This window comes from Bidens hawaiensis, unplaced genomic scaffold (genome assembly GCF_021521415.1).
Source record: "Bidens hawaiensis isolate Kalapana, Puna unplaced genomic scaffold, B.hawaiensis_p1.1 tig00036989_1, whole genome shotgun sequence".
Classification (NCBI taxonomy): domain Eukaryota; kingdom Viridiplantae; phylum Streptophyta; class Magnoliopsida; order Asterales; family Asteraceae; genus Bidens; species Bidens hawaiensis.
The window spans coordinates 137,917-164,043 of record NW_027505454.1 but is presented as its reverse complement, the minus strand read 5'-3'; the positions used below and the strand labels follow the sequence as shown (position 1 = coordinate 164,043).

The 26,127-nt window shown below is 34.3% G+C and overlaps 1 protein-coding gene and 1 pseudogene across 1 annotated transcript; one reads left to right on the top strand and one right to left on the bottom strand.

Annotated features, from left to right (window-relative positions):
* Window positions 1-4,358: 4,358 nt before the first annotated feature.
* LOC143613269 (ATP-dependent Clp protease ATP-binding subunit ClpA homolog CD4B, chloroplastic-like) lies at window positions 4,359-10,943 on the bottom strand. The gene is made up of 10 exons (XM_077087024.1): window positions 10,837-10,943; window positions 9,554-10,136; window positions 9,329-9,444; window positions 9,132-9,254; window positions 8,324-8,509; window positions 8,036-8,251; window positions 7,024-7,241; window positions 6,856-6,931; window positions 6,681-6,770; window positions 4,359-5,830 (listed from the first exon to the last, which is right to left on the bottom strand). Exons 2-10 carry the CDS (start codon window positions 10,116-10,118, stop codon window positions 4,649-4,651), a joined length of 2,772 nt encoding a protein of 923 aa, XP_076943139.1. The 5' UTR covers window positions 10,119-10,136; window positions 10,837-10,943; the 3' UTR covers window positions 4,359-4,648.
* A 13,409-nt stretch (window positions 10,944-24,352) lies between these two features.
* On the top strand, window positions 24,353-25,744 carry LOC143613268 (putative LRR receptor-like serine/threonine-protein kinase IRK pseudogene; annotated as a pseudogene).
* The last annotated feature ends 383 nt before the right edge of the window (window positions 25,745-26,127 follow it).

The following is a 26,127-nucleotide window of genomic DNA, read 5'->3' as shown; positions in this document are numbered from 1 at the left end:
AATAGCAGTTGATTGTGTAATTAGTCCGTTTGTATTCATGAGTCTGTATATTGGTTTGTTTAACTGGGTTTCATCCACCTAAGCCACTAAATAAGCCTAATCCGCACCCAAACCTAAGCATCAGCAAAACCCTCAGTCCGAGTCTTTATGCAACCGGTGGTTAATGGGTGGAGATAAGACTGGACCTGCAAGCATATTAAGTTGTAACTCATATTAGGTATTTTGAGGGCAGAGACATATACTGGCACATCTTTTGCTAGTTCAGATATTAAACCGAGAGGAGTGTTGATAGTGTGAGGGGAATGAACATGTATGTCCTAACCGGAAACAAAGTACACTTGTCTAGACGATTCTAAGGTTTTATTGTAGCATTAACTTTATTTATGGGTTGTCAATCTAGAAAGTGTCAGTCTGGGAAACTGGGTATGACCTTAAACTTTGCTAGTATTAATGGTGATAATTGGTTGACCTATGATGGCGGTTGATGTTTCCTTTAGAGTTTTGCTTGAGGGCAAGCAAAAGATATGTGTGAGGATGTGATGTTCGGTTTATTTGTACATATATTAGTTTGCTAACTTAGTCGTTTTATTCATTTAGTTTAGGAACTTTGGTACTTCAAATGTGTTTAGTGTGTTTCAGGTCACAGGTACTTAACGCGCTTAATTTGGACCTGTACAAGCACAGAATGAAGACCCGGGATGTCCAGCACACGAATCGAGACACATTATCGAACCTGCTGAGTGAAGCGACCCCTCGCGTAGCATGATGGGTGTTGAAGGTGAGGCATCGCGCTACGTGATGCCCTTTAATATAATTAATGCCGTTGACTTTTGGCCCATCGCGTAGCGCGATGGACCTGGAGAGGAGACCATCGCGCTACGCGATGGTCCCCACAGTCGTGAAAGTTAGGTTTTTGGTTTATATCTCGTTTTGACGACCCTAGACGATATCATTCAGTTTCCAGACAACTTTTAGAGCAGGAAGGAGGAGAATCATTGCTTCCAATCATCTCAAGGCCTCATATATGTTCTATAACATCATAATCGAAGCCCGAGAGATGCCGAGACGCAGCTAGATCCTTCGAGTCATGCCCGGGATGTAGAGTTTTGTACTTAACAGTTTTTCTCATATATTAAGAACGATTTATTTGTAACCATCTTTGATTAATCTATGAGTATTGATGTCTAGTATTATTGTGCACTCAGTCAGTTTAGGTTTATTTCGATCAGAATAATTAGTGTGCCAGTTGCTATGATAATTGCTTATAGGATTGTTTTGACTAGTTGAATATGATGAAGCATACGTTTGCCCTTAGTTGAGTCACACTGGCAGGGACCGTTTGATAACCAGTGCCGTGTGTTAGCGAGCGTGGATGCCTAAGGTTTATCTAGTTAGTCAATCTGTGTTGATCATTGATAGTTAATATGTTAAGTTGCATGAGATGGCTGTTAGTTTACTTGCTTGAACCCTGGGTGTGATTTGTCTTTGTTAATTGCTTGAAAGTTGTTTACTTGTTTGATCAACATTAAAACCCAAATTGTTTGCTAGTGTGATCAGCACTTTGATATAGTTAACTTCATAATGTTAGGAATCAATTTCGCTTCACACTGACCACATACTCCTCGTGGTTCGACACCCTAATTACCCTAGCTTGCTTAGGTGATTAGGACACTAGATTTAATTGTTTTATACTAGATAGCGACAGTCTAGCATCAGGGTGCAATCTAGATAGAAAATCAACTACAGGAGGATGTCAATTCCTAGGAGAACGGTTAATCTCTTGGAAATGCAAGAAGCAGGTCACGGTATCCACCTCTACAGTTGAAGCCGAGTACATTGTCGCATCTAGCTGCTGTTCACAAGTGATCTAGATCTAGCATCAGCTGCTGGATTACGGTTTAAATTTCTTTAATACCCCGATCAAGTGTGATAATGAAGCAGCCTTTTGCATTGTGAAAAAACTCAGTCCCAACACTCAAAGACAAAGCATATTGACATCCGAATGCACTTCATTCGTGACTATTTTGATCGGAAACTTGCCAATATCGAAAGGGTCTATACTGATCACAACTTTACGGATCTTTTCACAAAAGCCTTCGATCGTGCCCAATTTCTATATCTTGTAGAATCGCTTGGCAGTATCTGTTTTGATTAAACTATCTTTGTGTTTTTAAAATTGTAAATATTTTTCAATATGTCAAAATTTTAGAGGGAAAAAATGAGTTAAGTTTAACTCACCAAAAAGATTTCCAATTTATCTTTAAGAAAAACAAAAGTTGAGTCACTTGACTTATCAAAAAGATTTTATTTTCTTTTTAAGAAAATCAGAAAATATTTCAAAAATATTTTCTCGTTTAGAGGCAGCTCTTGTTTAGAGTAAGTCGGATAATTTAAAAATTATAAAATTTTGAGAAATAGATCCGACCTTTGGAAAATGATAATAAATTGTCTTTAATGATCATAACGCATGAAAATAATAGATTAAAAGCCAACAACATCATTGCTTAATGTGTAGATAGGCTTGACAAATGAGTAAGTATCATAGTGATATAAATTAAAACTCATGCCTATGTTAGTGGTTATACGTTTATGAAGAGGTTGCATGACTCATGTAAAGTCATATCAATGAAGGCGGAAATGTAAGTAGCATGTCATACCCATGCATCTCTTTACTTGATCACAGATGTCTTATGTTGTCGTGTTTCTATTTTATTTTTGTGTCAAGAAAAGAAAAGAAAAGGAAAAAGGGTCAGAAGAAAAGAAAAAGAAAACTGTTGAAAACGGTAATGAGAAGGGTAAGAAGGAATTTAATCCATTAATCTTATATTTGAATGGTTGAGATTAATTTAAGAATAGAAACTGATGAAAAGGACATGAAGGTAATAGCCCACTTATGACGACTTTCTCGCTCCACATGCAAGGTGCCCATGCCATCTCCCCCGTCATTTTAAAACGACTAAAACTTTTTCATACGACATTTTTTTAGAAAAAAAAATCACCATAATAACAAGTGTTTTTATCTTTAATAAGAATGTCATATTGTTATATAAAAATAAAAAAAAAATAGTGACTTTTTTATAATTGTGTTATTGGTTGTTCATTATGTTTTTTAATTGGGTTTTTCTATACATTGTGTTATAGATTTTGGTCATTGTATTTTTTCAATTGGTACTCATATTAAAAAAAAAATTTAAATAAAGATTACGTCATTATATCTTTTTGTTCGTCATTGTGTCTTTGTGCTCAATATTTGTCTTTCTACTTATCATTGTGTTGTAGTCATTGTGTAATGCGTTCATGGTCTTTTGTTCGTGATTGACATGAGTCATTCACTTTATTTTGAGAAAAGTAGTATTACGTACACTGTGTATTGTGTCCAAGTTATTGTGTAATATGTAGTTTTCATTGTATTTTATGTTTCAGGTCTTGTGTTATATGTATTCACCATTGTGTTTTTGTTATATATATTCATCATTGTGTTTTACGTTTCAGGTTATTGTGTAATATAGACTCATCGTTGTGTTTAGGTATTAGATAATTTGTTGTTATTTTAACATTATATTTGCATATTATTATTACTCCACAGTTTTATTAGTATTTAAAAAAAGCGCATAATGATGAATTGAAAGACACAATGACAAACAAAAAGACACAATGGTAAGTTAAAAAACACAATGGCGTAATTTTTTTTAAAAATTTTTATATAACAAAATCACTCATATTAAAGATAAATAAAACATTTGTTATTATGATAATTTTTTTTAAACATCATATGAAAAAGTTATAGACGTTTTAAAATAATTGGGAAATTAACATATGACTTGAATATGAAGAGAGAAAATATGTACTATTATTTTTATACTTATTTTCCTTTTTATCGTTACTTGACACATGTCAATTAATTATGACTTATTACACTTTTTTTATTTTTATTAGTCTTTATAGAATAGAGCACCACTGACATGAAGCTAGTGAGTGTAAATGAAATATCATTTGTACCTTACGTGTGGTTAGGCTTATGAAGCTAGTGAGTGTAAATGAAACATCATTTGTACCTTACGTGTGCACAAAACCAGTTAGGCTTAATCGGATAGTTTTGGAAACCAGTTTATAAAGTTTTAACCGGTTTCAACGGTGAGTACTCATACTGATTACTAATTGGAAGTTCAGTTCGATGGTTTCAGATTGTATCGAAACCGTTTGGGGTCCCAAAGTGGTTTCAACATGCACCTCTATAATCTATATACGCTAATACGCGTAATCTTTATGAATTAGGGGAGCTATGTTACATCAAGGCTGATAACACATGAATTTATAAAGTCACACAAACACCATCAGCTAATATATTACTACATACATTCATTAGCCATTTAATATTTCCCAAATTATTTAAACCCATACACTCTAAGGGTGTTCATAAACCGTCCAAACCAAAGTAAATCACACGGTTTGATCGGTTTCAACTACAAACTGCATACACAATTTAGTTTCCAGAAATACAATAAAAATACATTCTAGAAATATTAAATATACTTCTCAGCTTTAACATCTAACAACCCTGTGACTGTGCATGCATATTCAATAAAACATAACAAACAACAAATATGATTAAAGTTCAGATATAAAAGACTGCCCTGTCCTTCCTTCTCTACAGGGAGATCGGCTCAGGCAACGCCTCGGGAGGCGCACCACTGCTCCCGTTCAAAACCGTCACATTACCATCAGAATCAACATCAACAATGACGGAATCACCCTCCTTAATATCACGTGCAAGCATCTTCTCCGCCATACTATCTTCCAACAACCTCATAATTGCACGTCTAAGCGGCCTTGCACCATAGCTCGGGTTGTATCCTTCCTCCACCACCCGGTCTCTAAACCTCTCGGTCACTTGAAGCTCAATTTCCTTTCCTTTTAACCTTTCGAAAACCTCCTTCAACATAATATCAGCTATCTCTTTGACTTCCAGTTTGGTCAACTGTCTAAACACAATCATTTCATCCAACCTGTTTAAGAACTCTGGCCTGAAATATTGTTTAAGTTCTTCGGTAACCAAGCTTTTAATTCGGTTGTAACTGCTATCCTTCTCATCATAGTCAAGGTCAAAACCGATCCTCCGACCGCCTTTTTCAATAACGCTGCTACCAACGTTTGAAGTCATGATTAGAAGCGTGTTTTTAAAGTCAACTGTTCGTCCTTTGCTGTCGGTCAACCGTCCGTCTTCAAGGATTTGAAGCATCATGTTGAAAACATCGGGGTGAGCTTTTTCGATTTCGTCGAATAAGACAACGGTGTATGGGCGGCGGCGGACCGCCTCAGTCAACTGACCACCTTCGGTGTAACCGACGTACCCAGGCGGTGAACCGATGAGTTTGGAGACGGTGTGTCGTTCCATGAACTCACTCATGTCAAGGCGGATCATGGCTTCTTCCGAGCCGAAATAATAAGCGGCCAAGGCTTTCGCAAGTTCAGATTTACCAACACCGGTGGGACCCGAGAAGATGAAGCTGGCAATGGGACGGTTGGGGTTTTTGAGACCGACACGGGCGCGGCGGATGGCGCGGCTTATGGCTTTGACCGCTTCGTCTTGACCTATGATTCGGGTGTGGAGTGTTTCTTCCATTTTGAGGAGACGGTCGGATTCGTCTGTGGAGACTTTTTCCACCGGGATACCGGTCCATGATGATACGATGTGCTGGATATCTGCTTCGGTTACTGTGGGGCCCTCTTCTCCCGCCTCTGTCTCGGCTTTGCTCATCTCTTTGTTCTTGTCTACAAGAGCTGATATTTGGGTTTTGAGATCCATTTCCCGATCCCGTAACTCGCCAGCCTGTCAAGGGTAAATTAAGAAATGTATGGAGATAACACCAAATCAAGAAAATTAATAATGGTAGTATAATAATGGTAATTTCTAGGATGAACGGGTCAATGTGGGTTATAGTTAATCTGAAACGGTTTAAAATATGCACCAAGTATATTTTTAATGCATAACCTCCTAAATCATTTATTTAGAAATAAGAGATTATTATTATACTAAATCAGTGTGCAAAGGTCGTGGGTCGGATTTTGGCTGAAACCGAACCAAATACCAAAAATTTGGTTTTTGAGTTTTTGAAAACTGTTCGGTTTCAGTTTTCTGTTTGGGTTCGATTTGGTTTTTTGTTTCACCATTTACGCTTAAAATTTTTTGGGGCCAAAAAAAATGTGGGCTAAAACTTCAAGCCTAATTTTGTTGTTATTAGTAAGTAATTCTTATTATACATGTGGGCCTAAAATATTTGGGGAACATCATTTATTAAATTCTTATAAATTACTTACAACTCAAAATAATAAAGAATAATTCATAAAGTAGGTCTGGTTCAGCTTTTTTCAGTTTCAATAAAATGCAAAACCAATACCTAACTGAAAGTTCAATTTTTACAAAATCATAAAACCAAACCATATGACATTTATTTGTTTGGGTTTGGTTATTTCGGATCAGTTTTCGGTTAGTGTTTTTTTTTTCAGTTTCATCACTTCATGCACACCAGACTATTAATAAAAAAATTGGACAAAAAGGTCTCAACCAACTTGACCCATTTAATTTGTACAATAAATTATTACATATTCTGAACTGAAACGGTTTTGACCCGTTACCCAACCCGCTAATTTCGTCACATGAAGGCCAGAAAGCAAAGTACCTTTTCAAAGTCCTGGCCACGAACTGCTTCGTTCTTTTCTTTTGTTATCTGTCTGAGTTCTTTTTCAAGCTCTTTAGCTTCTTCTGGGAGCTGAAAAAATAGATCGTCAATAAATGAGCTATTACCAAAAAGCCATCAATAAACGAGTGATTACAAATCACATAAATATACATACTTGTGCATGACGAAGTCTAACACGAGAACCGGCTTCATCGATCAAGTCAATAGCTTTATCAGGTAGAAAACGGTCACTGCAGGAAAGAAAATGAAAAAGTACAGTCTTAAATCATTTTGTAACTAAAAAATTATAACCACTGAATTTATGATTTTATATACAATATACCTTATGTACTGATAGGATAACTGGGCAGCAGCTACAAGTGCATCATCGGTATAACGAAGTTTGTGGTGAATTTCATAACGTTCACGAAGCCCCTTTAAAATCTGTATGGTTTCATCAACTGTGGGCTCAGGCACCTTAACAGGCTGGAACCGTCTCTCAAGTGCTGGGTCCTTCTCGATATGCTTTCGGTACTCATCAAGGGTTGTTGCACCAATACACTGCACCAATTGCAAAACCAAGTTTATAACTTATATAAAACTGATAAAAGTGATAATTGACACCGCAACATTTTTTATAATTGAATTCAGCCTTTCAATCATCATGTGCAAGCCATCATGCAGCCACAGGCCAAACCAACCAGACTTTCAGTGAACCATTCTGCTGGACATTTGTTTATGTTCGTTTATTAATAAGCGAACGAACATGAACAACTTTTTCTGTTCATTCAGTTAATCAAACGAACACGAATGTTTTTATATGTTCGTTAATTTATGTTTGTTTATTAATAAGCGAACAAAAATGAGCAACCTTTTTTGTTCATTTAGACATTTAGTTGAACGAACAAACATGAACGTTTGTATATGTTCTTTCAGTTATGTTTGTGGGCATTTGTTAATGTACGTTCATTTATGTTTGTTTATATTCATTCATTTATGTTTGTTTGCATTCACTTATGTCCGTTAGTTTAGGTTTGTCTAAGTTAAAAGTTTTAGGCCTGTTACACATTAGTCTAGTTTAAAAAATAATTAAAAAAAAATAGAACCAACAGATTTTGGTACAGTTTTACTTTAATTGTTGCTTGCTCAATTATGTATATTCATTCATGTTCTGTTATGTTCATTCGTTAACATTCGTGAACCGTTTGTTTATACTATTAACGAACAAACACGAGCACACTCATCTTCTTAACAAGTGAACATGAACAAGAACACCCCGTTCGTTTAATTGTTCGTGTTTGATCATTTGTTCGGTTAAAATCAAAGAACAAACACATGCATTATGTTTCACTTGCCTGTAATTCGCCTCTAGCAAGAGCAGGTTTCAAGATGTTAGCAGCATCAATAGCCCCCTCTGCAGCTCCCGCACCAATTAGCGTATGGACTTCATCAATAAACAGAATAATTTCATCACTTTGCTTAATTTCCTCCATGAGCTTCTTTAATCTCTCCTCAAACTCCCCACGGTACTTTGTGCCAGCAACAAGTAGACCCATATCCAAAGTAATCACCTGCAAATCTAGAACATGAATCACAAACAGCCTTCTATTAAAACAAAAACAGCCGTAAAAAACCACACACACCTTCTTTCCCTCAATTGTTTCTGGAACATCACCATTTGCAATCCTTTGTGCAAGACCTTCTGCAATGGCAGTTTTCCCAACACCTGGCTCTCCAATGAGGCACGGGTTGTTTTTTGTACGCCGTCCTAGGATTTGGGTAACGCGTTCAATTTGTGGTTGTCTTCCAACAACAGGATCCAGCTTACCCTATATAATAAAAGATACCAACTGTGATAAAAACTTTCTTAAAAGGTAAAAGAATCAGATATCAGACGATAACTAGCAAAATATAACCCGCGCACTGCGGCAGGGATGTTAAAATTTGTAAGGCTCGGTTTCGACACCTTTACATTAGAATTCACCCCGCGAAAATGGCAAATCCTGAATTTTATAAAATTTTATAGTTTAAAGGTTGTGAAAAGAAAAAGAAAATTAAACCTTGAACCCGCTTTGACGGCATGTACATTCAATTGCCGTTCATGCTTCGTGTAGTTGTACATTATGACGAAAACTCAGTTTTGAACGAAAATTACATCAAAACGTAGATGAAAATATACATGTCGCAAAGGTACATTTGGAATCATATAATACCTCATATTTTAATAGTTATAAGAAAAAAAAACAAAAAACAAAAAGAAGTGAGTGGGCGGCTTGTCATGACATGGTTGGTTAAAACAAAAGAAGGCAAGAGTGTAAAGGGTAAATTTAGAGGGGGCAATATTGTAACTTGGAAAAATCAGTCTCAAGCACTCGTAATGTTTTACTTGGCATTGTGAACAGTATTTACGTGAATGTAACCGGCCACACATTTTACTACAAATATAATTACCTCCTCTGCTAGCTTTGTCAAGTTAGTACCATATTCTTCCAGTGTCGGCATCTTATTACCCGAAGTCCCACCACCAACTCCGGCACCCACGGCTTCTGCACTCTCACCAACCATTCTAATAACCTACACAACGAGTTGGATATTGGTATACACTATCATATTAAGTTATATGTGTATAGATGTTAAAGATAACTTACCTGTGTGCGAATGTTATTCGGGTCTGCGCCTAAATTCTCGAGAACACGAGCTGCTACACCTTCACCCTCACGAAGCAAACCGAGAAGCAAGTGCTCTGATCCAATATAATTATGACCTGAAACATGAAATAAGAAACATTAAACCATGATACTAACTAAAGTTATCCATGATTTAAACTCGCTATGGTTAACAGCATAACTAAAACAAAAGAACAACATATTTACCAAGTTGTCGGGCCTCTTCTAGTGACAATTCTAGTACACGTTTAGCACGGGGAGTGAATGGAATCTCTACAGCAACAAATCCACTACCCCTACCAATAATTTTTTCCACTTCAACACGTGCATCTTTCAAGTTAATCCCCATTGACTTCAAGACTTTTGCAGCAATGCCAGTGCCCTCACCAATAAGCCCTAACAATATCTGCTCTGTACCAACAAAATTGTGACCAAGTCGTCTTGCTTCCTCTTGTGCAAGCATAATTACTTTAATAGCCTTCTCGGTGAAGCGTTCAAACATGGCTTGCGGTACAATTCTAGAAGCCTTTGCTCTCCTAACTGAGGTGGCTGCTGCAACTTTTGAGTGGAAATCTTGACCTCTGTTGACCATGCTATCTAAAGCATTGACTCCCCTTAAACCAGAAAAGGTCCTCACTCTTGCTGCAGGAGCTTGTAAGCTGTACATCATCTTGACTGATCTTTTTGTATTACCAGATCGCTTTGAACGGACCTTGCTTTCACTTGAAACTGCAGAAGGAAAGCTGGTAGATTGCACCAAAGCCCCCGCCATGATTGCAAACAAAGAATCCTGCACACAAAAATGAATTCTTATACTTTTTATCGCGTGCTTACACTCCATATCTTCTCTAAATTTAAATAGAAAATATGTGCCAAAAACAAAACTTGGAAAATGTAACTTATGAATTAAAATCATGACACAAGTTGTTAATCCCAATATCAGCTCCGAAAAGGAAGCAAGGTGAGCCTTTAATAATGCATGATACAATCCAACAATGTTCAAGCTAGCATGCTTAATCATGTTTTAATCACAAACAACAAGAACACAGAATAATTCAAGATAAATTAGGCCACAAGAAACAACAAAATCCATAATTAGAAGCTCCTACTAAAAAAAACATTTATCCTTTCAGAAAACTTGTTATGCCTACATGAGCACCTTAATTTCGCCTTTAACGCACGCACTCATCTATAAAAATAATAAACCATTTGAGCTTTAACTCAACAAAAACAACATCAATTAGGTATCATATGCACACAAACTTCTACAAAATCCTTTAGCTAATCCACATAACCACAAATCCATAATTCTAATTAAACACCGAGCCAACCGACACATCTCCTTCAACGATAACAATCAAAAGTCGTTCAATTATTCACACACCGCTCAAAAATCAACAAAATAAACACACAATTAGCAAAATTGAAATCGAAACCCTAACATAACAGCAAACATATAGAAAACACAGAGAAACAAGCAATTCATATACCTAACTCGCCTGAGCAAGGTTGAATAGATGCGAGTTCTGTTCGGAGGCGAATATTCCGGTGACCGGATCGACGAGATATGGATGATAACAGGCGGAGAGTCTTGTATGTATGTATGTATGTATGTATTATCTTGTGTTAAACTAACACGCCTTGATTATTATTTGTACACGCAACTTCAGGGACTCTCATCTCATCCGGAGGATAATACTATTATTTTGGGTTGATAGGGTGACGGGGGTGTTGGAGATGTGCTGCGTCACGGACCGTTGGATTGTGATCAATGGCTGTTGTGGACCCAAAAATATCAGTCGTCTTTATTTTGTTAAAATTAGCCAAGGAAATAAGTTGTGGTGGTGGATTTGTGGTGCTAAATTCTGATTTTGACTTTCTTGTTTTTGGCTTTGAAATAAAATATCTTAGTTATTAAGATATTATTATGATTTTATTTAGTAAAGTTGTATTGATTTATTTAAATTTTGAGTGAGCCAACCAGGTTTGAGTTTGATTTATTTATAACTAGTTTGGAGTTCATATATTACATGGGTAATTAATGAAAATTTAAACATTAATCATTAGGTGAAATATAACAAAATGATTATATATTGTTAATACAATTACAATTTTGTATTAAAATTACAGAAATTACATAACTAAGATTACACAAATATGTTATAAACAAGTAAAAACTTCCTTGTACACTAAATTGGTGATTGTATTGGTAGGTATATATCGTTTATCAAAAATCAAAATTTTTAATCCATGTCTGCTTATAACTCTTGATAAGGTAATATATAGGTCTGCTTATAACTATTGATATGGCCACGTATAGTTGTCCGTGTGACAAATAAGGTTCTTCAAGTACATATCAGCCCTATATAAATGATAATATGTCCATAAAACTAACAAAAAAAATATTCATACGCATAAAATATCATACATTTTAATCCATTGATGTCATTGAAGATCATCTGCTCATGTTTATCCAAAAAACATGATTATCTCAAAAATCATATTACCTAAATTTTGATGATATAATCATCTTTAGAATTTGAAATTGATTCATTATGATAAATTTGTTGTCATTAATATTCTGTGTATAACAAATTTTTATTTGATTTTATATTTTACAAGTAACAATTGTATAATCAAGCAACATATAAAACCAAAAATTAAAATATAACAAAATGATTTATTTCATTCATATGAATGTAATTGACAAGAAAATGACAAAAAAAAGCATGCTCAAATAAAAGCAATTATTCTGAGTTAGTAGAATATTAGAAGATTTAAAATTGTATAAAGTGAAAGTAGTTATTATTATTTATAATAGCTGAAAGTATTAGATAAAGAATGTTTAAATTTTGAATACTAATCTCGTTTTATTAGTTAATATTATGGGAAGCTGTTGTAATATTTAATTAATCGATAGTGTGTGTGTGTGTGTATATATATATATATATATATAGGGGAAGTATAAAATGAAAACCCATTTGAGTTATGAAAACCCTATGTAACATCGTTTTTTTTTTGTTTTTTTTTGTTACACACGTAATATATGTTGTAACATTTAATACAAAACATTGAAACATAAAAAAAATTGTTTTGCTATTTTTTAACATTTTTTTGCTACTTTTTTATATGTTTTCAGGAGAGAGAAAAAGTTATATTTATGTTTACATTTTTTATTAACTTTAAATGTGGACCACAAGATTTAAACTTTAGTTAAAAACATATGGTTGAGAATGAGTTTCTAGAGTTTTCACAACTCAAGTGGGTTTTTATTTTAACCTTACCCTATATATATATATATATAGGATTTGGTTCATTTCAGAAGTGTTTCTTATTGCGAGAAGTCAATTGAACCAATCACAAAATTTCTTTTATTATTTTTTTTATATATAGATAAGGGTATACTAGTAAAAAATGGTTTGTTTTATATATGACAGGTAATAATTCATGAAGAGTTACATATTAATTTATATTAACTTATCTTTTTATTTATTTATTTATTTAAATTTTTGGTTAATGTGTATGTGTATGATTTGAGAGTATGATTCCATCGGTTGAGTTGGGAATACGCCATATATCAAAATCAATTTGATATAGGTTATTGATTATGTTCTTGTTTGTCCCATGCATCAAACAGAACATGCTTGAAATAAAAATTAACACCTAAAAAAACATACTACACAACATACATGAAACTCATACATACGTCATACAGTTTATGAATGTATATATTTACATAATTACATAGGTATGTACATGCGTAGGCACGTGGGTACCTACACACGTAGGGACGTACGCACGTAGGCATGTAGGTATATCTGCACATAGGGACGTAGGTAGGTATGCACCTACGTATGTATTGTGTATGTGCGTATGTAGGGGCGTACACGCGTAGGGATGTAGGTACATACGTAGCTACGTATGTATGTGTGTACGTATGTACCTACACTTCATATGGATACAAGAGGTTTTTACCAGTTTCGTCACTATACTTTTACAAATAACAAGTTATTCATCATCCATAATATTAGATGAAGCATTTATAAACTTTCAAAATTATAGTATACCAAAAAATATTAAATAATTTTCAAAAGATAGATTTAATTATGGCTTTAATGGGACAATTTAATTGACTAGTTAAGTAATTATGAGTTACACATTTGTTTTTAATAATGATACATAAAAATTACTAGCATACCCTTTTGGTATTAAAGCTCATTAAAATGGTGAAAATAAATTACAAAAGTGTCATTTTGAGTAATGACCATTGATCAAACAAAATCAATGGATGAGATTCACTTCTCGCTGTAATATCACTTCTCGCAAGATCCATCCCCTATATATATATATATATATATATGTACCAGCTTTCTGAATGGTAATGACCCATTAACAAAAGACAGCTCATGAATCGACAGAGAACTTGAAATTCGCAATAGACATGATTTTTAAAAAACAATTTGTGTTAAAAGATGATTACAGAACCGAACACGAAATATTAAGAGGCTCAGATATGTTGTCATTAACAAACCAACATTGAATTTGTTGGACCATAACAAAACATCGGTTTATTCGAACATGCTATGGCTGCAATTGCAGTTGTGATTCTCAATATCGCCATCCGAATTGCGCAGCCAAGTTATAGATCAGGTCTTAAAAAACCGATTTTGGTCAACAATCAATCTGCCATCATTGCCTTGTTAGATTGAACATCAAAGCGTACCTATACAAATCATGTAGTCATTTATGTGTACATTTTGTTCACTTCCAATATATACAAATTTTGACATTATACCATCCATTCGCCATATGTTGGGACATATCAATGTATGTTTACATAGCCACAATCAATTAATGTTTTTAAACAATCAATTAACTGAAATCAAGGTGCAAATGTAAAATGTTCAGCAAAAAACCTGATTATATCAACTCAAAAAATAAACTCTTTAATTTTATTTTTTTTTTTTCACAAAATTGGCTTTCTTGATCTACATATGATTACCTATGTTTGCAATATATGACTCCATCTCAAAAGTTATCACATACTTTCAATTTTATAGAATTTGGTTTTGATAAATAATTTAACATTCGTTCTACCTGCAAAAATCAAAAACTCTAGCCCTTAGAATCCAGTGTTTAAGGAACATCAAACATTGATTAACATGTCTCAATCAAAAACTAAATCGATTAGCAACTGATATAAAAATCATACCTTTTAACCCTAAATAGATTAACGATCAACATGTTGGAGTTACGATTAACAGTTAATGTAGTAAATAATGCCTTCAAACCCTCAATTGATGCACGATTAACATGTTCATGATTCAACCATAAATCAATTAGCAGTTAAATAAATACCATACCTTTAAACAACCGATTATCGATTTGATGTCTGTTTGGAAGCGAGGAATCATGAATAGATGATGCCATAACCTTGAATCTTGATTGACAGTTTGGAAAAAGCGACCGTAGATTAGGGTTAGATGAATGAGACATGAGGGAATTAAGCTTTAGGGTTTGTAAGATTTGTAGAAACTTGTAAGACCCCGAATCTCGGGAATCCTACAGTTGGTAATCATATCAAAAACTAAACAAAATTTTAAACCCAAAGCAATTCATTTGATTTTGAAACCACATCAGATTATAAAATCAGCGGAAAGTCATAAGTATCAAAACAAGTCCTCTCAAAAATTTAAAACCAAACAAGTTTATCTTATTAAATCAATTCAGAGTAATAAACAGCGGAATAACAAATATCAAAATCCCCAAAAACCGGGAAATATGCCCAAAACCAAATTTGAATACGTTTAGTAATAATTGAAAAGAAACAAATTGCATTAGTAAATTCCCCAATTAGATATTCCTTCAACCGACCAAGTAGTCTCGAGCACGTCCAAGCGGTAAGCATCCTCCTCTTAACCTGAAACTCACACTAACATACACACAAAGTCAGCTTGAGCTGAGTGAGTTAAGTTTTAACAACCGACATTTATATAAATCATTCCAAGAGTTTAAATATAACACGGGATATGAACGAATAGGAAATGGGTAAATGATAAGTAACTATACTCATGTAAATATAAATATATATCCCTATGCATAACATCCAAGTAATAACATCAAGGTCGAACACGCGTGCGACCCAAGCACGTGATACGGGATTTTAGGGACCCGTTATGATGATAATGCCACACGAGCCGCCCTCCTTACGGGCTTTCCAGGGCCCGTCACAGGATTTTAGAACCTGAGTAGTATAGTTTGGCCCAACCAAAATCATCATGCACGCAACATTCCATACGATGGAGATCATGCCACACGAGCCTCCCTCCTCACGGGCTTTCCAGGGTCCACCATAGGATTTTAGAACCTGAGTTGTATAGTATGGCCCAGCCAAGAATACCATACCCCGTATGCCAACACACAGTAGGCATACACAAACATCCTTAGTCAATAATAACTAATTAACATCACTAATCATAGGCTATAAGGTAACACCTGTGTAAGCATACATATTTATATCATTCCAGAATATACCATAATACAAGTAATCCTATGGGCCATAAGGTAACACATGTGTATACATACATAAATATCATCCCAAGACATACTATAATATAAGTAAGCCTATGCAAAATCATTTAAACGGTTTATCAAGTATAATCAGTTAGGTGTATATGCTAGCCCAAAACTTGAAAAGAGTGAAAAGGGGCATCATGGACCCACCTGACGCGAGGCACACAATCACCACGAGCTAGAGAACCCCTAAGTATCCCCACAACTCAAGCGCCTGTAGGTTTACACGCAATCATTACTAACGATACCGAAATGACTCGTTTATCCTACGAGGCGTTCTAACATGGTTCGAGTTACCTAAAGCATCGACCTCACCAAGTTCAATTATAACAGCCCCCGGGCCTTGTGTTTACCAAAACGACCCTTAGATACTCCCGGGAATAAAGAATTCCCAAATTAACCCCGGAAGTTGCTAGATGAGACGAATATGCGCGTTTATGAGTTGTTTAAGCACTTAACAACCAACTCAGTCCCGTGTGGACCAAATTTAATAAAATCACAGCCAACCAGTCCACACGACACTACACGAGTCGGATGGGTCGGTAACTCGCAAACACAACACACCAACTATCAAATAAACACGAATTCGCGTTGTACCGACCCGTTTGAGTAACCGACAACCAATTCAGCCTCAATACTTACAAAAATCATTTTTCCACAGCCCGTATATCAAACCGAAGTTACACAAACTGAATTGGTTGTTAATTCCTTCAAACCTCACGTTAAACGCAACAATTTAACAATCTAGACAACCGAACTCTAGTTTTCAACATATCACTAGTTGACCAATCAAACGAAAACCATAGCTCATGATATTAAAGTATGTTACACTAGACATACCTAAGAAGATTATGGAGTAAGAACCTCAATAAAAACAGCCCCGAAAGTGTTCAAAAGGACAGCCACTGGTTAAGCCTAAAACGAAAGTATCGATCAATAACTAGTATAACAAGCAGATTTTAGCATGCAAAGATGTATTTTATTACATAGGAAAACCATAGAAATAAATTATGAAATTTTTAAAAGAGTTTAATAAATTTTTTAGGCTTTTAAAAATATTTTTTTTATATTTTTCCAATGCACAAAAAAATCATAAAAATTCCTCCAATACAGAAAGGTACGTGCAACTATTTCAGTGCGCAACAAAAGTGTTTTATTTGTTTAAAAATCATTACCAAACCAGATTAAGCGATTACAATTGGGTTGTAATAGTAACTCAAAATGTGAACTTTCAGAAGTGAAATAAACCAATTTGGAGTTGTCAAAAAAGAGTTATGATGTCGGGAAGACAGACCAGAATCCGTCACCCCGCATCAGCTTTGACACACGATCTTATAAAATCATAAAAACCATTCAAATCTCGTCCAAAAATTACATATTACACATTTCTGGAAACTAGACTCAAAGTAGAACATCATGGAATCAAGAATCACTCAAAAACAATCAATTTCATCGAGTTACAGACCAAAAAATAAACGAGTACGAATATGTCAGAAACTGTTTTAATCAAAACTCAAACCCTAACATGATTTTGACAACTCTAGGGTTCAATAAGAGGTTTAATGGTGAAAAAAACAATCCTTGATGTAATACTAACCTTGAATTGGATGGAGATGGCTTGGTAATGGCTGGAATTGAAGAAAAAGTTTAGGTTTGAGGAGCTTAGGAACACCGATCGTAAACAGCAGGGGGGGGGTTAGGGTTTTTCTTTTTTTTTTAAATGACATAATAATTAATTTACATTCTAGACCCTCAAGTTTGCAAATGGTGATAACTTGGATGAAAGGTAAAATAGTTTAACTTACGAGAATGACAAGGAGGTCCACAAAGAATGTCGTATCAACTCTCTAGTATAATACAAACTCTATAAATGTCTCATGCCGATAAACAAAATGTCGGGTGCTACATACTAATCTAACAATTTAAGTTATAAGAGACGATGATTTGAGCAAAAAGATGGATAAACGGACTTTTAAAACATATTCAAGGCTCTAAATTAGAAAGATGAAATCCCAGCTTTTAAACAAACTTTCATAAATGATCAAGCCGATTAACGAAATTTACAGGCGTTACAAAACTATTGACTGTTATAGTCAAAGCTTGGATTAAAAAATTACTTCAATTATGTGATATAACCCATTTTGAGAGATTCAGATTCAGAAACCCATGGATACCCAAGAAATTAAAGGAATAAATGAGAAGCATCTATTCATAAATCAAGCAATCTAGTAGCTCTAAAAGGGGTGGGGAGCAATTTGAGAGTGACCCGTAGGATTTTATGGTAGACAATTATATAGATAGTTAGATATATATATATATATATATAGGGTTATGTTAAAATAAAAAAAACTCCACTTGAGTTGTGAAAACTCTAGAAAACCATTCTCAACCATATCTTTTTAATTAAAGTTTGAAACTTGTGGTACACAATTAAAGTTAATAAAAAATACAAAAGTAAATTTGCACTTTCTCTCTCCTGAAATATATGTTTAAAAGTTAAAAAATGTAAAAATGTACGTAACAATTTTTTTCGATGTTTTGTATTAAATGTAATAACATAAACTATATATTTGAAAAAAAAAATGTTACATAGAGTTTTCACGAATTTTTTCAACTCAAAAGGGTTTTTAAACTATATTTCTCGTATCTATATCTATATCTATATCTATATTATAATAGATATAAGCACCCTTTCTATAATACGCCGTAACATTTATTACTCTCATTATCTGACCACCGGAAAAAAATGATTGCTCTCTTATGCTCCGGTGACTGTTACTCTTTGCCGATTGTAACAGTCCTCCCATCAATTCTCCATTCATATCCATTGATTGATATTAACAATCGTATTCCATTAAAATTGCTGTCCGTTATCTATAACCCCACCGAAATCCTAATTCTTTGCCTCATCTATCTCACTCTATAAAGCACTAGCCGCAACAGAAAGAAAATCAGTAGCATCTACACCTTTATGTGTATGCTTCCTTTCGCCCTCAAATCAAATCTCTGCTTATCTTTAGTTGGATTCAGATAAAGGTCCTGATTATCACTTAACTTTTACACTGAATGTAGATGGGAGAAAGGACAATCGTTCAAAGCATTTCAAGACCAAATAGTGTGGGCTGAGCAAAATAAAGTCGAGGTATACATGCTTGATTTTCGTTTATTTTTGAAACTAGGCTAAAATTTTGTGTTTGAAATAGGATTATAGAAAATTGGTTACTTTTTTGCTTATTGATATGGCTGATTTGATCATTTAATGAGTTAAATATGAGTTTTGTTCATAATTTTTGTCTATTTTGATGCTGAATTCTTGTGCTAATGAATGCAATTAATCATCTTGAAAATATGCAAGTTTCAATTTTGAGTGACCTATCATGATGATCAGAAACAAAGGTTTGATATGCCAAGCGCCATGATCACACCTGCAAAGTAAGTGCTAATCGGTGTTATTATAATCAAATTTGTATTTATTTTTTTTATTGTTTTTAGTGTGTAATATTGAAACTAACTTATATAAAGCTGATTATTTGGTTGATTTACATGTTCAGGTTACTAATTTACCATTTATTGAAGTTAAAACTCTATTGCTATTCCTAATTATAGTCATATTTGGTTATTTGGGAATCGTATGCTCGGAGTGTCTTTGTTCCAATTTTCACTTAAATGAAAGAACAATTCAAGCAGCTTCATATTCGATCGTTGAACTTTAACCGAGCAAACGATATAACACGATTAAATGAGCAGGGTTTTCTTGCCCGTGTTTGTTCTTTAAGGAAAATGAAACGTGATTATTTTTCTTCTTTTTTATTTTTTGGCTTTTTATGTTTTTCCATTCCATACATCGATCTAGGTTATACAACTTATTACTTAACTTAAAACATATCCAACTCCTTTTATTTGACAATAAAGGCTTTTGAAGATTTTTTATTTTATTATTATTTTTTTTTGTTTTGTTTATGGAATTTCTTACTTTAAACTCTTATTGGTTTTTTGGAGTTTAACTTTTGAGTCTACAAATTTAAAATCAAAGAATGATGTAACATACCTCTTTTTTATGTTTTAATTTTTTGTAAATGCAAGTACTAGCGGCAGCAGCAGTATGTATTTGAATAGTTTAATGTTTATAGTGTTGTATGTATTAAAAACACAAGTTTGTGACTTTTGGCCCGTTTAACCTATTTGACACGTTTTTATTTCTAACTGAGGTAACTCACTCATAAGTTAATGAGTTGGAACTGGCCGAGCTTTTAGGACCTGCTTCATAACGTGTTGGTGAATGTGATTGAATACCACAAAGCAATCTTACGAAACAGCCAGTATGCAGAGAGATTTTTCTCCCATATGCTTTTGAGGAGGTGACTCTATAATGGTATTCATTTTACAAATAGCGTTCTAGGGATCGTAGATAGAAGAAACAAAACTTTCTGTTCATGCTGCTTACAAACTTGTACAATGTTGATGTAATTTTTCTTATGTTGTCTATGTAGCTCTTGGATTTTCTGTTTGGACAATATGATTAGAAATTTAGAAAGTTTAAAGGCATTCAAATTAATTCTAGACCACTTTTGATTTCTCTTGCTTTTTTTCTTTAGTTAAAGTGTTTTATATCTAATTTATATATCAATTTAAGTTATGAATCACATGTTTAATTCTAAATAAAACCAAAAACTAATTTATATATCATTTGTTCGTTCTACCAAGAAATGGTCTTATCAAGAAAATGACAGAATATATAAATTGATTATCAGCGAGAAATGGTCACTAATTTATATTCTGATAAGACCATTTGACTTTTTGTGAACCTAAATGATATACTCTTTCTCCTTCTCAAAATTTATTAGTATCTTCTTGACTCGTAATCAATTTAACAACGTTTCTACCACAAACTTTATCAACATTTCTAATTTATCATTATCGAAAAATGCCTAAGATTACCACTTTGGATTAGATCCTAAAATGGATATATTTCGTGTCGATTTTTTGATCATTGTTGACTTTCGTGCGGCCAACTGTGATTCTTGGTGTTAATGTCTTGCAAGATATAGCAAGATGCAAATAACTTTCCATAGCTTTTACTAAGGTTAACTTTTCAAGGTAATTTGGTGCCCTGATTCATACGCACGTTATATTACAGATGTATCCATTCTTGTAAATGAGCTGTATGAAACCTATTCAAAATAGAATCTAACTTTCTTCTAGATATGATAAAACTTAAAAGAGTTATTGTGCTCATTATGACAATGTATTGCCAACTTTATCGGTCTTAGAAGTTAACTGGTTTTGCAATTTTGAGAGTCTATAAGCATTGATAAACTGATATTGTAGATGTATTAGGATAGCATGGCGCCTTGGCACTTGTCTTGATTGGTCCTGGACGTGGAAATTAAACTTTATTTGATTTTACAAGTTGCTTTGCTTGAAGTTTCAAGAGAATTATGATTGAAATTTTGAAAAACAAAACAACAGATATTACATCTCTTATGTTATATTGAACACCTCTGTTTCTTTTGGTATTTATTTAGTTCACTTTGTTCTGTATCCACTTCATGTCTTACCAAGTGATTTATTGAAGTTAAAACTCTATTGCTATTCCTAATCATAGTCATATTTGGTTATCAGGGAATCGTATGTTCGAAGTGTCTTTGCTCCAGTTTTCACTGAAATGAAAGAACAATTCAAGCAGGTTCCTGGTTTTTTTTCTCGCCTTAAGTAACATCCTTCATCCTCGAACAACGAGACGGTGAGCAGACCCAATTTGTATAGCGAGAATTCGGTGTGCTTGGCAGCGACAATCCTTTCATATTTTTTGCAGGTATGTGTTGTGTTTGCTTAATTTAAAAACTAAACGGTTCAAATGGGTCAACCTGTGACCCGTCAGGTTGACATGAACACGCTCCGTTTCTCCAAACGTGTTCACAGGGGTTCGACTCAAAACTGAATCAACCTCTACATTGGCGTACAACTTTAGATCTATAAAGCATATTCAAAATTGAAATAATTATTAGACCACATGTAGGAGAAAAGTTTAAAGAAATACTAAAACACGAAGTCAAAAAAATGCAGAGGACACATGTGCTCATGTATATGAAGTAAAATTGGGCTAAATTACATTTACCGGTTTCAATTATTAAGAGTTTTTACTGACTGTATTGAAGTTTTCTAATTCGATTGTTAAAAAGTTTTTTTATGTATATGTTCATGGATACCCAATTCTTCACACTTTTGCATATTTGGATTTTCTTACAGTGACAGCTACTTTGACACATAGGGCAATATGTATTTTTACCCATATAATCTTCTTGCTAAAGCCCTTAAAATGCTTTTTGATGCCACATCCACTCCCCAAGGCTTGGGTATCAATTGGCCAGTAAAGGGAAGGCATCAAATGACATCGACTGTTTAATATCATTGGTATGTATTTATGTGGTGTTTTATGTGCCATAGTATACTCTTTCTCATAATTAAAGCTGTTCTAGTTAGTTATTTGAATTGTTATATTCAGTTTTGATGAAAACATTACTTTTCAAAAAGTGGATTGGTATAGAGTAGTGTTGGATGAAGCTACAATCAAGTCTTCTAGAAACCAATGTGCACAAGCCGCTATTGAATTGTTTGAAGCTGTTATTAAATTATCTTCAAACTGTAGGTGGTATCTTGTTGGTACCCCTCTTTGGGTAACCACATATTTTACAATTTTTTAGCCATTTACGCATATATATATATATATATATTACATTATAAAAGAGATAGGCAACCTTTCATCTTCTTATTTCTCTCTCTATAAGACGCCGTAACATTTATGACTACTCACCGGTCCGGCAACTTACAATTTAACATCTACCGTTACAGATCTTCCTCCGACAAGGTTTGACTGTCCTTCAATTCTCACCGTTACATCCTTTGATTCATACTTACAGCTTCACCACCCTCATTAATAGCTTTAAAATTGACGGTTAGGATTTTGAATTATCACGCTATTCAATCAATGAACAGTTTCAATTGAAGTCCCCAATCATCGTGTCAACCATCTCTGATTATCTTCTATATCATCACAATTAAAACGTCCATTCTCTCTCGCTCTCAAATCATCTCTGCGATTCTTCACCTGCAATCTCCATCGTTTAACTTACAGCATCGGGATTATTTCAAAAACCTTCGGCATTCCTTCAGTTTTTATATCCATTCAATGTTCATCTATATTACTTGCGAATTGGCAGTGGATTTAAAAAAGGTATCATATCGTTATTCCTTCAATTTTATATGATTCCCTTTAATATATGAAGGTATTGTGTCGCTAACATCTATTATCCCTTCAATTTTGCAATACACTGATTTTGCCCTGGTCATCGCTATTCTTTCAGCCAATCAATGATTACATCGTTTTCCAAAAGGTATGGTAGATGGATTTCGTTATGTGTTTGTAGTTCTTAATTTAGTTTCATAGTGATTGTTAAATGTTTATTACATCCAGTTATATAATGTTCTGGTTTGTGCACGTTAAGTGTTTGATGATGTGTCTGAATGAAATCTTGGTTTTTGTTTGATGGCTCTTTTTTCTTATGTGTGCCTGATAGTGTTTATGTATATGAATTACAACCTTGTCTTGTATTTCTGTTTATGGTTACACTTGTCTTGGTTTACATAAATCTTTGTTATGTTTACCTTTTTTGGTTTAGAAGAATCTTTGTTTTATGTACTTGTGGGATCACATCGAAACCTAAAGATCCAATGGTTAACATAGACGAATCTGACATCAACAATGAGTTGGTTGAAGTTGATTATGTTGCAGACATTTAAAAGTTCTACAAACTCTCCAAAACCGAAGGTAGTTTGCAGGATACATGAACACTGAACAGTTTCCAAGTACATTGAAGCACCACACGAGGTTTGGACAGAAACACTGAAGCACCACACGATGTGCATACGCTATTTTTATAAATCAGGTTGAGATTTTATGCTTTTTATGTGATTATTGCTTACATTGTATTATTCTGACCTCAAATAAAATGTAAGAATTAGGATTATGTTTTATCTTGATATTAAGTATAAACTTACGTGTTTTTAACTTAATACTATTTTTGATGGATTTATTGGTTTTTATTTTTCCTATATTCTTTTCATATATTTAGTAATTTTCTTTATATAAAACAGAGACATCAATGTGGTGATCCAAAGGTCAAATTGGTTATATGGGTCAACCTGCGAATCTGTTGGGTTGTCATGAGCATGATGCGTTAAGCTAAACGTGTTCTCGGGTTCCATTGGAAGCTGAGCCGAAACCATTTAGAGTAAACCTAAAGCCATCATGATCACCGTCAAGTGTGATCATTTTGACCCATTTGCTAATGGTTAGTGGCCGGTTATGCTCATGTTCTCATAATTAAACATTTATACATATAAAAAAAGGAACAATTTGTTACATAGCTTTGGATGTCTGGGAACTTGCTAACTGGTGAAATCCCAAAAACTGTTGGAAAGTTAAACGCTTTAACGAGTCTTGATTTGAGTGAAAACCAGTTAAATGGAAGCATTTCAAGCTCAATCGGAGTCTTAAACGTCTATGTAAGATTCTTATTTCTTGACAATGTTTCAAGTTTCATTCTTTATTTATTTTCTTGTTGTTTCTTGTTCTGATTTACTCTTTTGGCAGGATATTATCGTTAAACAATCTATCGGGTCAAGTTCTTGCAGCAATGTCAAAACTTGCAGCTCTTGAATATGTAGATTTGTCTTTTACTAAACTCACTGGAACCTTACCTAAATCCTTAGCAAACCTTGTACATCTTAAAGCATTCAATGTGTCACATAATCAACTTTAAGGTGAACTGCCTGCAGGTGCATTCTTTAACACCATATCACCATATTCAGTATCCAACAATCCGAGTCTTTGCGGTGCAGCCGTTAACAAAAGCTGTGCAGCCGTCCTACCCAAACCGATTGTCCTATACCCGAACTTAACCGGATCAAACCCCAGACTCGGTCCCTCAAACCATAACTCATAAAAAGATACTTCTCAGCATTTCGGATCTTATTACTATCGGTGCGGCTGCAGCAATCATTATCGGCATAATATTCATCACAGTTCTGAACATTCGGGTCCGTTCCACCATGTCCAGGTCAGCAGCCGGGGTACCACTATTTGGAGGTGACTTCAGCAGCTCGCATACCACCGACACAAATTCTGGAAAGCTCGTTATGTTTTCGGGAGAGCCCGATTGTAGTACTGGTGCACATGCTTTGTTAAACTAGGATTGTGAGCTCAGTCGTGTGGGGTTCGAGGCGGTGTACAGACAGTGCTTGGTGACGGTCAGTCTGTAGCGATTAAGAAGCTTACTGTTTCGAGTTTGGTAAAGTCTCAAGAAGACTTCGAACCCGAGGTTAAGAAACTGGGCAAGATTCATCACCCGAATTTAGTACTTCTTGAAGAGTATTATTGGACTCCATCTTTGCAACTATTAATATATGAATATGTTCCTGGTGGCAATCTTTACAAGCATTTGCATGAAACTGAAGGCTCGCTCACTTCGAATGAAAGGTTTAATATTATTATTGGAATAGCTAAAAGTTTAGCTCATTTGCATAATCTTGGTATCATACATTACAATCTAAAGTCTAGCAACATATTAATAGACGGTTTGGGCGAGCCGAAGGTAGCAAATTCGGGCTAGCTAGGCTTTTACCAATGCTGGATTGGTATGTTCTCAGTAGCAAATAAGTGCTCTTGGTTACATGGCGCCAGAGTTCACTTGCAAAACGGTTAAGATAACCGAAAAATGTGATGTGTATACAGCCTTAAAAGTGAATAATATTTATGTGAGTTGATACATATATATATATATATATATATATATGCGTATCTTGAGTTCTTGACCTTAAAATAAGAAGTAAATGCAATCTAATTTTTATAAAAAATAATGGTAAACGTAAAGCCCTCTAACTGATGTTGCTGCCTATAATAGTTCTTCGTTAATCTTTTTATTTTCTACCAAAGTCCACGAAATAAAAGGTTTATTATGCTGCAGTTGATTGATTCGTGTTTAGGAAATCAAGAGATTGAGTGTACTAAAGAGTCTAAAGTGCAGGTTTGCAACTTTACTTCTTAGGCGGATTTTAAACAATGTTAGTGGTAATTTCTTAAAATTTAAGATTAGTATGCATACAAACATTGGTTTTCGAAAGTGTTATGCGCAGCATTTAAGCTATAT

Coding starts and splice junctions, on each gene's coding strand:
- LOC143613269 (XM_077087024.1), bottom strand. CDS start 10,118: ATGGCGGGGGCTTTGGTGCAATCTACCAGCTTTCCTTCTGCAGTTTCA. Junction 7,242..8,035: donor TTGCTAGAGGCGAATTACAG/GCAAGTGAAACA, acceptor CAATTGGTGCAG/TGTATTGGTGCAACAACCCT. Junction 6,771..6,855: donor TTAGACTTCGTCATGCACAA/GTATGTATATTT, acceptor CTATTTTTTCAG/CTCCCAGAAGAAGCTAAAGA.